The sequence below is a fragment of the Equus caballus genome, chromosome 23 (assembly GCF_041296265.1).
Source record: "Equus caballus isolate H_3958 breed thoroughbred chromosome 23, TB-T2T, whole genome shotgun sequence".
Lineage (NCBI taxonomy): Eukaryota > Metazoa > Chordata > Mammalia > Perissodactyla > Equidae > Equus > Equus caballus.
The window spans coordinates 19,557,495-19,571,790 of NC_091706.1; the positions used below are offsets into that span (position 1 = coordinate 19,557,495).

General features: G+C 41.2%; 1 protein-coding gene across 4 annotated transcripts in view; it reads left to right on the forward strand.

The window, feature by feature from the left end:
- LOC100054543 (solute carrier family 28 member 3) overlaps window positions 1–14,296 on the forward strand; it is a 78,303-nt gene that overhangs the window by 17,674 nt on the left and 46,333 nt on the right. Inside the window, exon 1 of one of the 4 annotated variants that reach the window (XM_023635000.2) lies at window positions 207–392. The exons of the other annotated variants lie outside the window; for them this stretch is intronic. Coding sequence (XP_023490768.2) covers window positions 348–392 — 45 coding nt within the window. The 5' untranslated portion in view covers window positions 207–347. Of the gene's footprint in view, window positions 1–206; window positions 393–14,296 lie in introns of those variants that run through there. 4 annotated transcript variants of the gene reach the window in all.

Genomic DNA, 14,296 nt, shown 5'->3' on the forward strand with positions numbered 1-14,296 from the left:
TCACGGTCTCCCCCCGGGATAACGTATTCACCTGCAGACATTTTCCCTAAGAACCAGTGGGAAAGGATGGGGGGATCCAGACCCTCAGGGACTGTCTCTTAAACCAGGCCCCGGAGCCCTGTCAGATGGTGGCCTGTGTGCCTGCACCTGTGCAGCTGGGTTACGCAAACCAGTCTCACATCTGCAACCAAAACTCGCTGAGTGACGAACGCTACTGGTGCCGCAGGGCTCTGGAAGGAGTGCTGACACCAGGAAACACTGGCAGTTCCGACTGGGTCTGGGCTGGGATTTTTCAGGGCTGTTCCTGGGTGAGCTTCCTTTCCTGAGCTGACAACACGGGAGCCCCCATGAGCAGATGTCAGCAACCCCTTGGAAGTCAGGTCCCTAACCAGGTAAAACAAACTTTTAGGCACTAGCAAAGAAAGGCAAAAGGAAGGTAAAGGGGCTTTGACACGAGTCCTGAGTCTTCCACCCACGAGTTATTATGACTTCTTTGAACCTCAGTTCAGTTGTCTGCACAATGGTCCCAGTGATGCTCATCCCACAGGTTATTAGCATATAGAAGGAACAATTTTTCTTTTACCCTCTTAGAGTCAGTGCGTGGGGTCTTGAATTAAAATGACATATGATATGTTAACAGGAGAAAAACGTACAAATTGTATTAATATTTCTAATTTTACCTGGATGGGACTTCACAGAAAAAAAGTGAAAAGCCCAAAGAAGCAGTAAGACACAGGCCTTATATACCATTAACAAAAGATGATAAATTGTGGAGAAGCGACTAGACAAAGGAAAGGGCGGTTGGGCTTTTAGAGCAAATAAACTGTGGGAAAGTGACTAGGAAATATTTGGGGAAAACTAATGGAAGGTAAGGTTTGTTAGTGAGGTTTGTTTATGCAGTCTGATCTTGTTGTCATCTCTGTCTCTGGTGATAAGGGTTTTTCGCCTATTTCTGGTATGGGAGAAATTTGTGCCCTGTTTTTAGGCAGATAGAGGAAGAGCAGAGACCTTTCCGTGTCTTCTTTTTCTCAACTGCCTTCAGCTCAAAATAATTCTTATGCCAAAGTGGCATATTTGGGTGTGGCATGTCCTGATCCCCTTCATAAGGGTTAAATGAGAAAAATGCACGAAGTGGAGGGCCTGTTATGATTCAAGAGAGTGGGAAGGATGGGACGGGATAAAGAATCAGAATGAACAGGGCAGCAAGACGAAGCTATCTGCAGTGGAGAAGGCGCCCTGTCACCAGCGCCTGGCTGCTCAGAGTCAGTGAGGAGGACACGCACCTACCAACCGTGGCTCTGCTTTCTATCCCTCACTCTCTTCTATCAAAGCAGAGCATCTCCAGGCCTTGGGGTGCAGAGCAGGGCATGTCAGAGCTGGCAGAGTCCACACACCAACGCCAAGGAGCGGCGGCCAGGTTATTTCTTCCAATGCTTGCTTTTCAACAAGGATTTCCAGAGAGGTGTATTTACTCAGCAGAATCATTAACTGCTCCCCAGATAAGGCCACCTCTGGGAAGAGACCCCAATTCAATGAGGAATAATACAGTATTCTTGCCCTCCAGGAGCAGGACAGGAAGAAATAAATAAGCAATTGTAATGTAATGTGATGTAAAAAAAATGAAAACAAAACGATGCGGGAGGTTGGTACCCAGTACATGGTAGATAATTATGTGGGTGGAGCTGGGCCAGCTGCGGAGCCTGTGACGGTGTCACAGAGGGAGAGGCCACCTGTTAGGACTTAGAGGAGGGCCAGGAATTTCCCAGCTGAACAGGAAGGATGTCAGCAGAGCATTCAAGCAGAGAACCGTCTGCACAGGCCCAGGGGCCTAAAAGAGCATGTGTCCAGGATGGAGAAGATGTGGAGGTGGCACTGGGGAGCAGGGAAAAGGGGCAGGCTGGCACCAGATCACGTGGCCCCCTGTGTGCTAAGGCATTTGAGAAGGAATCCATCAAAATCTACCCTATCCGAGATTATTATTGAGTACTCTACCAGCTCCACTGAAGGTGGACATAAATGGAAAGAGAATTGGGTGTGGTTGGGACACCTGTTAGGAAGCTGGTCTAATCTGAACTGGATTAGAGGCGGTGGAAACGGACGCTGGGTGGAAGTACTAACACTGCTGAGAGGCCCCCTCGACGTGGGATCAGCAGGAGTCAGGGTGAGGGAGGAAGAGCTGCTCTGCTTATGAATATTTCTCTTTTCTCCTCAGTAAGGAGGAGAATAATATCCCATCTTGGGGTTGAGAGAATTAAATGAGTTAACGTATGTTAAGAAAAAAAAAGTAAGTAATGTCTGCTAAAATCAAAGAGCGCTGCCGTAGTTCATTTGGGCTGCTGCAACCAAGCACGACAGACTGGGTGGCTCATATTTGGAAACTGATTTCCCACAGTCCTAGAGGCTGGGACGCCCAAGATCATGGTGCTGGCACATTCGGTGTCTGGTGGGACCCACTTCCTCATAGACAACCATCTTCTCACTGTGACCTGACATCGCAGAAGGGACAAGGAAGCACTGGGCGGTCTTTTTAATAAGGGTACTAATGCCATTGATGAGGGCTCCACCCTGTTGGCCATCACCTCCCAAAGGCCCCACCTAATACCATCATGTGGGCATTAGATTTTCAAATAGGCATTTTGGGGGCACAGGAGTATTCAGACCATAGCAAGTTCCTAGTGCATGGTGTGAACATGGTAATGGTAGCTCTTGGTGCTGGGGCAGGTTAAAGAGGGTGATAAGAACATTTCCAGCTTGAGATGTCAGCTTGGAAGTGATTCCCCTTATTTATTTATTTATTTATTTATTTATTTATTTATTTAGAGGAAGATTAGCCCTGTGCTAACTGCTGCCAATCCTCCTCTTTTCGCTGAGGAAGACTGGCCCTGAGCTAACATCCATGCCCATCTTCCTCTACTTTATATGTGAGACGCCTACCACAGCATGGCATGTCAAGCAGTGCCATGTCCGCACCCGGCATCCGAACCGGCAAACCACGGGCCGCTGAACTGGAACTGCGAACTTAACCACTGTGCCACTGGGCAGCCCCATGATTCCCCTTATTTAGATAGGAAATCCACAAATTGGGCCGGAGCAAGGAAGAGAATGAGTTCATTTTGAGGCCTGTTGGTCGAAACTAAGGTGATTCTGAGCATCTAGATAAAGGTGGAGATGAAACAGGAAGCTTATGCATATCTGCATCTGGAGCCTGGGAGGGACGTCATCCATCTGGGAGCTGTTAGCACAGAGACTGGCCGAGGGTGTGGATGAGACCACGAGGAGGGAAAGCCAGGAAGCACCAGTGTTTAAGGGGCAGGAAGGTGAGAAAAGTCAGAGGATGAAGCAGAGAGACCACAGGGAGAGAAAGAGGAGCAGAACCGGGAGAGGGAAGGGTCCGGAGAACTAACTGCAGGGTCAACAGCAAAGCCTCCTCCGTGGAACCGAGGAGCCCACAGAATGAGGCAAGTTCATCTGATTTGACAACTAGGAGGTGACTGGTGACCCCGGGGTGTGGGGAAGGAGGGGGGTGTTTGTGTTATGAGCAAGAGTTAAGAGACTGGGGAAAATGAGGGCAGAAAGGACTCTCCTCTGGCAGAAAGGAGAAGGGGGAAGAGAGACGGGCTCGGGCAGGCAAGATCAGGAATGTAGGCAGGGGGCTGTTTTATTTTTTTTTTTAATGTTTTTCTTGTGAAACATAACATACAGAAAACCACATAAAACCAAATATACAACTTATTATAAAGTGCCACTCAGGTCAAGAAACAGGACACTGTCATCCCGTAGCTCGGACGCCCCAACCCTGCACAGTCTGTCCCCACTGCCTCCCTCCCCCAGGGCAGCACCCGCCCCACTTTGTGGTGAATCCCTGGTTGCTTCACACCTTTGCTTCCAGCTGTGAATCCTCAAGCACCGCCTTTGCCTGTTTTGAACTTTATATAAGTAGAAACTTACAAGAAAAATTCTTTGCTTATCGTGAAATATTTATATGGAATTAGGCCAGATGAATCTTTGTGCATCTGGTTCCTTTGCTCAGCTTTGTGTTTCTGAGACTCAGCCCGGCGTTGCATGTCACTACAGTTCATCCACTTTCGTTGATACACAGCATTTTCCTTAAATATTATACAATGTATCTATTTCACTGTTAGTGGATGTTTGGTTGGTCAAGTTTGCAGCTTTGGGGGAGCTTCTACCAACAACACAGCTGTGAACAGACACTCTTTACATGTCTCCTGGTGCACATGTAACGAATTCAGTCTACAGTCATACTTAGGAGTGGAATTGCTGGGTCATTGGGAATGCGCATATATTTTCGACTTTAGAAGTAATGACTAAGTGGTTTTACCAATTTACACTCCCATCAGCAGTGTGAGTTCCTGTTACTCCACAGCCTCACCAATATTTATCTGGCTTTTTAATCTCAGTCATTCTTGTAGGTGTAGACTAGTGCATCATTGAGGTTTGATTTTAATTTTAATTTAATTGTTGGCCATTAGATGCCCACTCTATGAAATACCTGTTCATGTCTCCTGCCCATTTTTTCTACTGGATTTTGTCTTTTTCTTGTTGATTTAAAAGAGTTCTTTGTTCGGAATACAACCCTTTCACAGTTTAATGGTTTACAAATAGCTTCTACCACTCTGAAGCTGTCTTTCACGCTCTAATATCTTGATGAACAAAAGTTAATTATGTTGTGGTCCCATTTCTCAGGTGTTTCTGTTTTACGCATGCTGCTTATGAAATCTTTTCCCACACTGCAAGATCATAGAGACACCCTCTCATAGTTTCTGAAAGCTTGTTCTTTCCCTCTACCTTAAGCCCTCCAGCCCCTCATGAAATTGATTTTTATGTAGTTTAAGATAGATTTGAAGGTTTTTCTTTTTCTACATGGACATCCGATTATTTCAGCATCACTTGTTCTAAAAACCATCTTTCCCCACTCGACCAATACCACAATTGTCAAATGTCCATATTTGGGGTAAGTCTTTTTAGAATAGGGCAATTGAAAGATTTTTCCAAACTCAAAGGAGGAGGGGAAAGGATTCAGAGAAGAGGGAGAGATGAAAGTTGACCAAAGGAGAGGTCTGATCAAGCTCAGAATTTCTAAGGGTAAAAATTCAGGCAATTTTGAAAGAACATTTTTACTAAAGGATGTCCCTTAGAATCCCAATTCAAGTTCCCTCCTGCCCGTGAGTTTGCATTGCTCTTGCCACAGGTGGCCCTCAGAGGCACAGAGCCTGTGCTTAATCTGAAGGCAGTTGGGTGGGACCCACTTATGAAAGTCTTGAGATGGGAGTAGACAGGAAATGACTCTACCTCTGCACACACAGAGGAAGGCTGACCCACTGCGTGAATTGCCTAGGAAGCCAGTCAGGTTGGGAGAGTTCGTTGAATGTAGGTCAAAATTTGGGGGGTTATGTAGGTGTAGAACATTGATGCAGACTTCTAACCCAGATACTTTGAAGATAAAAGTTCTGAGGTTGGAAGTAATTATGCAAAGTAAAGAAGAAGAGAATTGTTTCTCCAACACACTAGTCAGGAAGCCAACATGAATCACACTCGGGTTATTGAGTAGGTTTTCACATGGTCAGGACCAGCTTCGCTGGAGCTATCGAGATGCTTTTTCTTACCCACAAGTGAATTAAAATGTAGAAAACACATGACAATAATTTGCTTTTGTGAAGGAGGTTTAAAAAAATACATTTTCTACTCTTTCCCCAAATCTGTATGATGACACTTAGACTTTCTTATTTCTAGGGGGAAACAGCCCAAATGACTGTAACCTGTATCACTTCCACTACATCTCAGAGGGGAAGGATTTAGGACTTTCTTTTCTTTTTTCTTTTTCTTGTGAGGAAGATTAATCCTGAGCTAACATCTATTGCCAATCCTCCTCTTTTTTTGCTTGAAGAAGATTAGTCCTGGGCCAACAACCGTGCCAATCTTTCTCCAATTCATATGTGGGTCACCCCACAGCTGACAAGTGGTGCAGGTCCACGACCGGGATCTGAACCAGCAAACCCAGGCCGCCAAAGTGGAACACACTGAACTTAACCACTATGCCACGAGGACGGCCTGGGATTTCATTTTTTCCCTCATTCAAGCATTCCTGAAATGGTTCCCTTTAAAAAAGAGGAACCACTTACTAATCAGTGGTTAAGGCATTGATAGGAAAACAGGAAATCACTACTAATGTGGATAAACATAGATATTTGCTGAGGGCTAAGGCAGGAATGTCTAATAGAAATATAGCACATCCAAATTAATTTAAAATTTTTCTATAAGTCCACTAAAAATATAAAATGAAACAGGTGTTAGTAATTTTAGCAATATATTTTATTTAACATAATATATTGAAGATATCATTACAACACATAATCGCTATAAAAATTATTAATGAGATATTTTACATTCTTCATACTGTCTTTAAAATCTAGTGTGTTTTACACTTAGAGTACATGCCAATTTTAATGCTAAATTTTTATCAGACGTATTTGATTTGTATTTGGATTTCTTAAAGTTTATAATTGAAAAAGTCAGTTCATACCCAAGTTTCAAAGTTACTTAAATGTTTTCCAATAAATGAACCTAGTGTCCATTTTTAAATTTAAATTTGTTGACATTAAATAAAACTAGCATTTAGGGCCTCACTTGCACTGATCACATTCCAGGTACTTAGTAGCCACAACTGGCTCAAGACTATGGTACTGGGTGGATCAGGAAAGATTCACGCTTTTGGTTTTGGAGGACACAACACACAAAATCCTATGATCTTCGTCGTTCAAGGACTTGATCACTCAGTCACAAGGTTAGAAGTCAAGTAAGATCCTGAGATTTGTTTCTGTGAGATCAGTAATAATATGACCTCTTTCATTCCTGATTTTAGTAATTTGTCTTTTCTTTCCCTTGGTCTTTTGTCTGGAATTTTCTTTGTTGGGAGGTTTATTGTTACTAATTCAATCTCCTTTGTTATAAGTCTGAGATTTCTATTTCTTCTTGAGTCAGTTTAGGTAATTTGTACATTTCTAGGAAGATACCCATGTCATCTAGGTTATCTAATTTGTTGGCATACAGTTGTTCATAGTATTTTCTTAATGTCTTTATTTTTGTAAGGTTGGTCATAATGGCCCCATTTTCATTCCCAATTTTAGTTGTCTCTTTTCTCTTTTTTTCTTTGTCAGTCCAACTAAAGATTTGTCAATTTTGTTGTTTCCAAGAACCAATTTTTTGTTTCATTGATTTTCTCCACTGTTTTTCTAGTCTCTATTTAATTCATCTCTACTCTAATTTTTATTACTTCCTTTCTTCTTCTATCTTCAGTTTAGTTTGCTGTTTTTCTAGTTTTTTTACAGTGGAAGGTTAGGTTATGATTTAAGATCTTTCTCCTTTAATAATATAAGCAATTACAGCTATAAATTTGTCTCTAAGTGCTGCTTTAGCTTCATTCCATAAATGTTGGTATTTTATGTTTTTACTTCCATTCTTATCAAATTATTTCTTAATTTCTCTTTTGATTTTTTCCTTAATCTATTGATTATTTAGGAATATGTTTTTTCAATTTTCACATATTTTATAAATTTCCCAAGTTTTCTTCTGTTATTCGTTTCTAGTTTCATTCCATTGTAGTTGAAGAAGATACTTTGTGTGATTTCAATCTGGTTGGTGCGTAGCCTTGTCCAATTCCTCTGCTGCCTTACTGATCATCTCTGGTTGTTCTATCCTTATTGAAAGTGGCGTACTGAAGTCTCCATTGAATATTGAATTGAGTAGAGTATTGAATTCTGTCAGTTTTTGCTTCATGTATTTTGAAGCTGTTTTTAGGTGAAAATATGTTTATAATATTAGACCTTTTTGATGAATTGACCATTATAAAAGTCACTTTGTCTCTGGTAACAATTTTTGTCTTAAAGTTATTTTGTCTGATATTATAGCCACTCAAACTCTCCTTGATTATTATTTGCATGAGGTATTTTTCCTATTCTTTTCTTTCAATCTATTCAGGACATTCAATCTAAAGTGTGTCTCTTGTAGACAGCATATACAATCATACACCACATAACGACACTTCAGTCAGTGAGGGACCACATAAACAATAGTGGTCTCATAAGCTTAGAACCATATAACCTAGGTGTATGGTAGGTTATATCATCTAGGTTTGTGTAAGTACATTCTATGATGTTTGCACAAATGATGAAATTGCCCAACACATTTCTCAGAATGTATCCACATCATTAAATTATACACAACTGTAGTTGGATTGTGTTTTTTATCCGTTCTGCTGATCTCTGGCTTTTAATTGAAAGCTTCAATCCATTTTACTTAATGTAATCACTGATAAGGTAGAATTTACATCTGCTATTTTGCAATTTATTTTTTATATATCTCATGTCTTTTTTCCCTTCAATTCCTCCATTGCTTCCTTCTTTGGTGTTAAATAGATATTGTCTAATATACCAGTTTAATTCTTCTGTTGTTTCCCTTAGTATATATTTTTTAAGATATTTTCTTGGAGGGTGTCCTAGGGATTAAAATTAACATCACAGTTTATAAATATCTAGTTAGGACTAATCCCAACTTAATTTCAGTAATATACAAAAACAGTATAGCTCCATTCCCTCCCCCTCATTTATGCTATTGTCATACAAATTACAAATTACATCTTTGTACATTATAAGCCCATCAACATAGTTTTATAATTATTGCTTTAGGCAATTGTACTTTAAATCAGATCAAAGAAAGAGGTTATAAATAAAAATACATTGTATTTACCTGTGTAGTTGCATTTACTGGTGTTCTTTATTTCTTAATGTGGATTTCAGTTACTGTATGGTGTTCTTTCATTAGAGCCTAAAGGGCAATTTTAGTATTTCTTGTAGGGAAGATTTGTTAGGAGTGAAGTCTGTTTTTGTGTATCTTGTAATATCTTATAATTTTTAAAGTTTAGTTTTGCTAAATATAAAATTCTTGATTGACAGTCTTTTTTTTTCCATCTATGTCATCTCATTGCCTTCTGGTCTTCATGGTTTCTGATAAGAAATCAGCTAATCTCTTTGAGGATTGCTTGTATGTGAGTTTCCTCTCTTTTGCTGCTTTCGAGATTATCTCTTTGTCTTTGGCTTTCAACAGTTTGATTATGATGTGTTTAGGTATGGATCTCTTTGAGTTTATCCTACTTGGAACTTAGTAAGCTTCTTGATGCTTTTCGTTCATTAACTGGGGAGTTGTCAAACATTATTTCTTTAAATATTCTTCTTCCTCTTTCTTTCTCCTCCTTCTGAGACTGCCACTCTGCATATATTGATGTCACATAGGTCTCTCAGGCTCTGAATCTGTTTGTTTGTATTCTCTTTGTGATAAGACATTATTATTCTCATGCTTTCCTTTGGTTCTTTGTATGTGGTATCCTTTAGCTTTTTGAACATATTTAAGACAGTTGATTCAAAAGTGTGGTCTAATAAACCCAACATCTAGGCTTCCTCATGGACAGTTAGTTTTGACTGCTTTTTTTCAGTGTATGGACCATTCTTTTGCATTTCTTTGCATATATGACAATTTTTTGTTGAAAATTGGACATTTTAAATAATGCGGCAATGCTGGAAAACAAGTATCTTCTTTCTTCCCCAAGATTTGCTGCTGCTGCTATTGTTGTCACTGTCTGTTTAGTTACTTAACTGAACTAATTCTATGTAGTCTGTATATTTTGTCATGTGTGGCCACTAAAGTCTCTGCTCAGTTAGCTAAATGATCAGCTAAGGAATACCCATAAATTTTCAAATGCCTGGAACCAATAAGTCTCCGAGTCTTTGCTGAGGGCTCTGTGTGCACGCTGGGGCCTTGCCTTCAGTGTTCAAGCAGGAAGTTTACAGCTCTATGTTCACCTTTAACTCCTGCTTCTGTTGAGTCTCAAGATCAGCCAGAGAGAGAGCTTTGGTCCTTGTCAGATCTTTCCCATCGTGAACACAACCCTGGCACATGCTTGGGCTTCTAGACTCCCAGGAATGTCAAAGCTTTTCAAAGCCCCTATGGTTATCTCATTCCCCAGCTTTTCCTTTAAATTTTTGCCTAGCTTGTTTTCTCCAACTGTTATCACAACCTCAGGCAGCTGTCTATGCTAAACAATTGCCCCCTGGAAAATAGTACTGCATGACATCTGAGTCACATTAAATAAAGACAAGATTTGAGAGTGAGATTTTCTAAGGACCTGAAAGACAGGTCAAATAATGGCAGTTATCTGTGCCTTGGACTTTGAGAGAATGCAAACCTCATTTTGCCCACTCCATAGGTTGTTAGGCTGCTCGTTTTCATTGGGATTGCAGAGTTGTTGTTTTTCAAGGCTAGCATGAGTCTGAGGAGAGGGGCAAAGGACTAGGGAATTAGGATGCCACAAAGCTTGCTATTCTCAGATTCAATTGTTTTATTGGAAACAAATAACACTCTCAGGATTATTGCAATACTGCTTAATTTCCAGAGTTCTGAAAAAGATATTTTGACAATTTTACCACTGTTCTTGGTGCTTTGATGAAGGAGAGGAGTTTTAGAGGTCTCCATTTCCCCATTCCTGCTCATGTCACCAACAACCTTATATTTAAACAGCAAAGTCATGCATGTCATAAGGGAGTATGTGTATGATCAAGTGATGAATGGTGTTGGCCACATCTCTGGTTTCAGGGAAGTGAAAGTACCCCAGGCTGGAATGCATCAGATGATCAGTCATGATTAGAGCAAGGACTGAGGTTTGAGGCTGTCAGCCACCACCGTTGCCTTTACCAAAACTGAGGGAAGCATTCAGGCATCCAATGGTCACAGGAAAAGGAAAGGAGAAGAGGGAGATTAGATTCTATCTTTTTCTACCATGAGTCTCCCAAGAGAGATGCCCTCCTGATACCAAGAGGCTTCTTCTGAGGCTCTACATGTTGACTGCATGTAGTAAGACTTGGTCTCTTATCCATCTCTGGTCCTTCATGGATTTCTTTATAGATGTCATGTCACTTATGACTAGAATTCCCTGATCAGCCATGGGAACACCAGTTTCAGTTGACTCACAAGGCTATGTGTTCTGAAAACACATCCCCAACCTTCAGAGTGTAGGCTGCAGAGGTTTTCAGAAAAATACTCTTATCTCAGTTAGGACAGAACCAAGACTTGTTACCATGCTCTAGCCATTTATTTATTTGTTTGTTTTCACTACTGATTATAAAACTTCCACCCCACAGTCCCTCAATTTAGAATGAGGGTGGTGGCACCTGCTGACTCCTCTTATCCAGGCAGTGTTGATGTTGGTGAGACCTGGCCCTGGATGCTAGCTAAACTGTTATTTGTCAAATTGAAAAACAAAATCAAAGTTGGGAGCATTTGGAATTTTATACAGAAAAGAGAATTGTGAGTATGAAACCTAAATCTCAATCGTGCCACAGAAGTTTGGAACTCTGTCTTCAGATCGCACGTATAGGCAGACATAGTGCAGCATGATTTCCACTCAAAGAGAGGATCCCTATTTGGAGGCAGCTAATTCCACTACACACATGGGCTAAGGTGTTCGACTCAGAAGCCACTTATAGCCTTGGTGTGCCTAATCTTTCTTTGTTTTTCCTTTGAAAAAGAGTTTTAAAAAAGATGGTATATAAATGTTCTGGTCACTAATTCCAGTGTGTGTGTATGTGTCTAGGGGGCTGGTTTTCTCACAAATTCAAGCCATTCTCCAACACCAGCTGGGTATCTTACAGTTCACCAAAATTCGGACACTATCTATCTGCAGATAGTGTCAAATCCCACAGGTTAAGGGCTCCATCCTACAAGACTACCCTCTCCCACCCACCCACCCCCAACTTCAAATACCAGTTGCAAGTCCAGGTTATCATTTGTACTTCTCACTGACTGGCTATAGATTTGATGTTCCAACAACCCCCTCCTTGGGATTGACTGATTTGCTAGAATAGCTCACAGAACTCAGAGAAACATTTACTTATTAGGATACCAGTTTGTTATGAAAAGATAGAACTCAGGAACCACATTACCAGTTTGTTATGAAAAGATAGAACTCAGGAACCACATTACCAGTTTGTTATGAAAAGATAGAACTCAGGAGCAGCCAGATGAAAGAGATGCATAAGGAACGTTGTGGGAAGGGGCACGGAGTTTCCATGATCTCTCCAGGTGGGCCACTCTCCTGAAATCTCCACCTCTCACCAACCCAGAAGCTCTTCAAACCCCCTCCTTTTGGGGTTTTATGGAGGCTTCATTACATGGGCATGATGGATTAAATCATTGGTCATTGGTGATTCAACTCAATCTTCAGACCCTCTCCCCTCCTAGAAGGTCAGGATGGCACTTAAAGTTTCAACCTCTAATCACATGGTTGTGTCCCCTGGCAACCAGCTCCCATCCTTAGGTTACCTGAGTGCTTTCCCAAAGTCACCTCATTAATGTAACAAAAGACATCTTTATTACACTCATCACTAAGAAAATTCTGATGGTTTTAGGAGCTCCATGCCAGAAAAGGAAAGAAGACCAAATATATATTTACTACAAATTAAGTATCACAGTATGCATGTTTTGTGCCCTTTGGAGGTAAATGAAGAGAGAGATTTCTTATGAAAATCCTGTGAGTCACATGGTTAAGGAGCCTCCTGCGGGTGTTCAGGAACAAAGTAGATGATTACCAGGAATGATTAAGTTGGGAAACAGGGAAAAGTAGCTGAAGACTTCTCAATGTTCCTTCCAATCCCCTGGTTCTATAAATTCAAGGCTTTGTTTGCTCCAAGAGTCAAAACTCTTTGACATAAAGCGTGACATTTATTGATTCAATAAAAATTTATTGAGCTCTGGGGCTGGCCCCGTGGCCGAGTGGTTAAGTTCGCGCGCTCCGCTGCAGGCGGCCCAGTGTTTCGTCGGTTCGAATCCTGGGCGCGGACATGGCACTGCTCGTCAGACCACGCTGAGGCAGCGTCCCACATGCCACAACTAGAGGAACCCACAACGAAGAATACACAACTATGTACCGGGGGGCTTTGGGGAGAAAAAGGAAAAAATAAAATCTTTAAAGAAAAAAAAAATTTTATTGAGCTCTGACATGGGGCAAGGCATTATGCTAGGAGCTGGAAACACAGCTACTCTTTGGTTAAGATTAGTTAACAATGGCAAACGAGCACAACACAATTTGTAAAATTGCTGTTCATGACAGAAGGTGATCTCATCTAGACTGAGAATTGGGGAGTATTTTCCAGATGTTCCAAATGAATACTTACAGACTTTCATTTCTTTACTCACTCATTCCCAAATATATATCGAGCACCTATTCTGTGCTAGGTGGAAGGAGTATATTCAGTAGGGCACAAAGGATATAATTTCCCAAGCTACCGTGTCAAGAACTACTTTTTTCCATGTTACACTATGTGAAGTCAAGGCCCTGAATGCAGAGGCATGAGCAGGGAGACAGAAAGGTGGTAAAGAGAGGCAGATGGGAATAGAGGCCAGTTCTGATTTACCTCAAGGCTCTTTGCTAATTTCAAAATCCTGGTCCCAAGAATCCAAAACCAATGATAAGTTTAGGTTTAAAACTAAATTTCTATACTCTGTGGACTCAGGAACATTCTGGAATAAACTAGCCAGCCAGGTTATAAGGAGTTGTAACTAATGTAATGGTATAAACTTCTCCATGAAATGAGATCAGAAAGCAACCCATTAATGTGAGGCAAGCTCTGTGCACCAAGAGAAAGTGTCAGTCATAGTCCAAAAGGGCCAAGACAGACATACATATCTGCTCCCCTTCTGGACCATCCAGTTGCCTTATTCTCCTGAACGGATCAAATTTGGGAGCACACAACACTCCAATACAGTTGTGCAGTTGTCCACTAATGGGTCCCACTTCCTTGTCAGTGTCCCTCCCCTTCAGTTATACCACTTTACAACTTTGCTAGCTTTTAAAAGATTCTTATTTTTCTAATTAAATTTATTTCATCCTAAATTTCTCATCCACCCAAGACCATTGGTTCAGAAACATTTGCAAGGAGGAAGCTGGTTACAGAACACTGCTCTAACTTGTGCAGCCAGGGAAGCTTGAAAAAAAATTGCCTAAACAAGGGCCAGACCCACGCAGATTAAGTAAATGGGGGCAAAGGTCTAGTTACACGCTATGTTGGATCCAGGAAGGAAGGGATAGAGAAACAAAGACACACACAAAGCCAACAAAAGACATTTCTAGGAGACAGCAAAGGGTAAGCTTCCTGTTGGCCCAGATGGCAACTTCCTTGTTCCCCTGCAAAGCATGAGATCTTCAGGTCAGAGAAGAGGGAAGAAAGAAGTA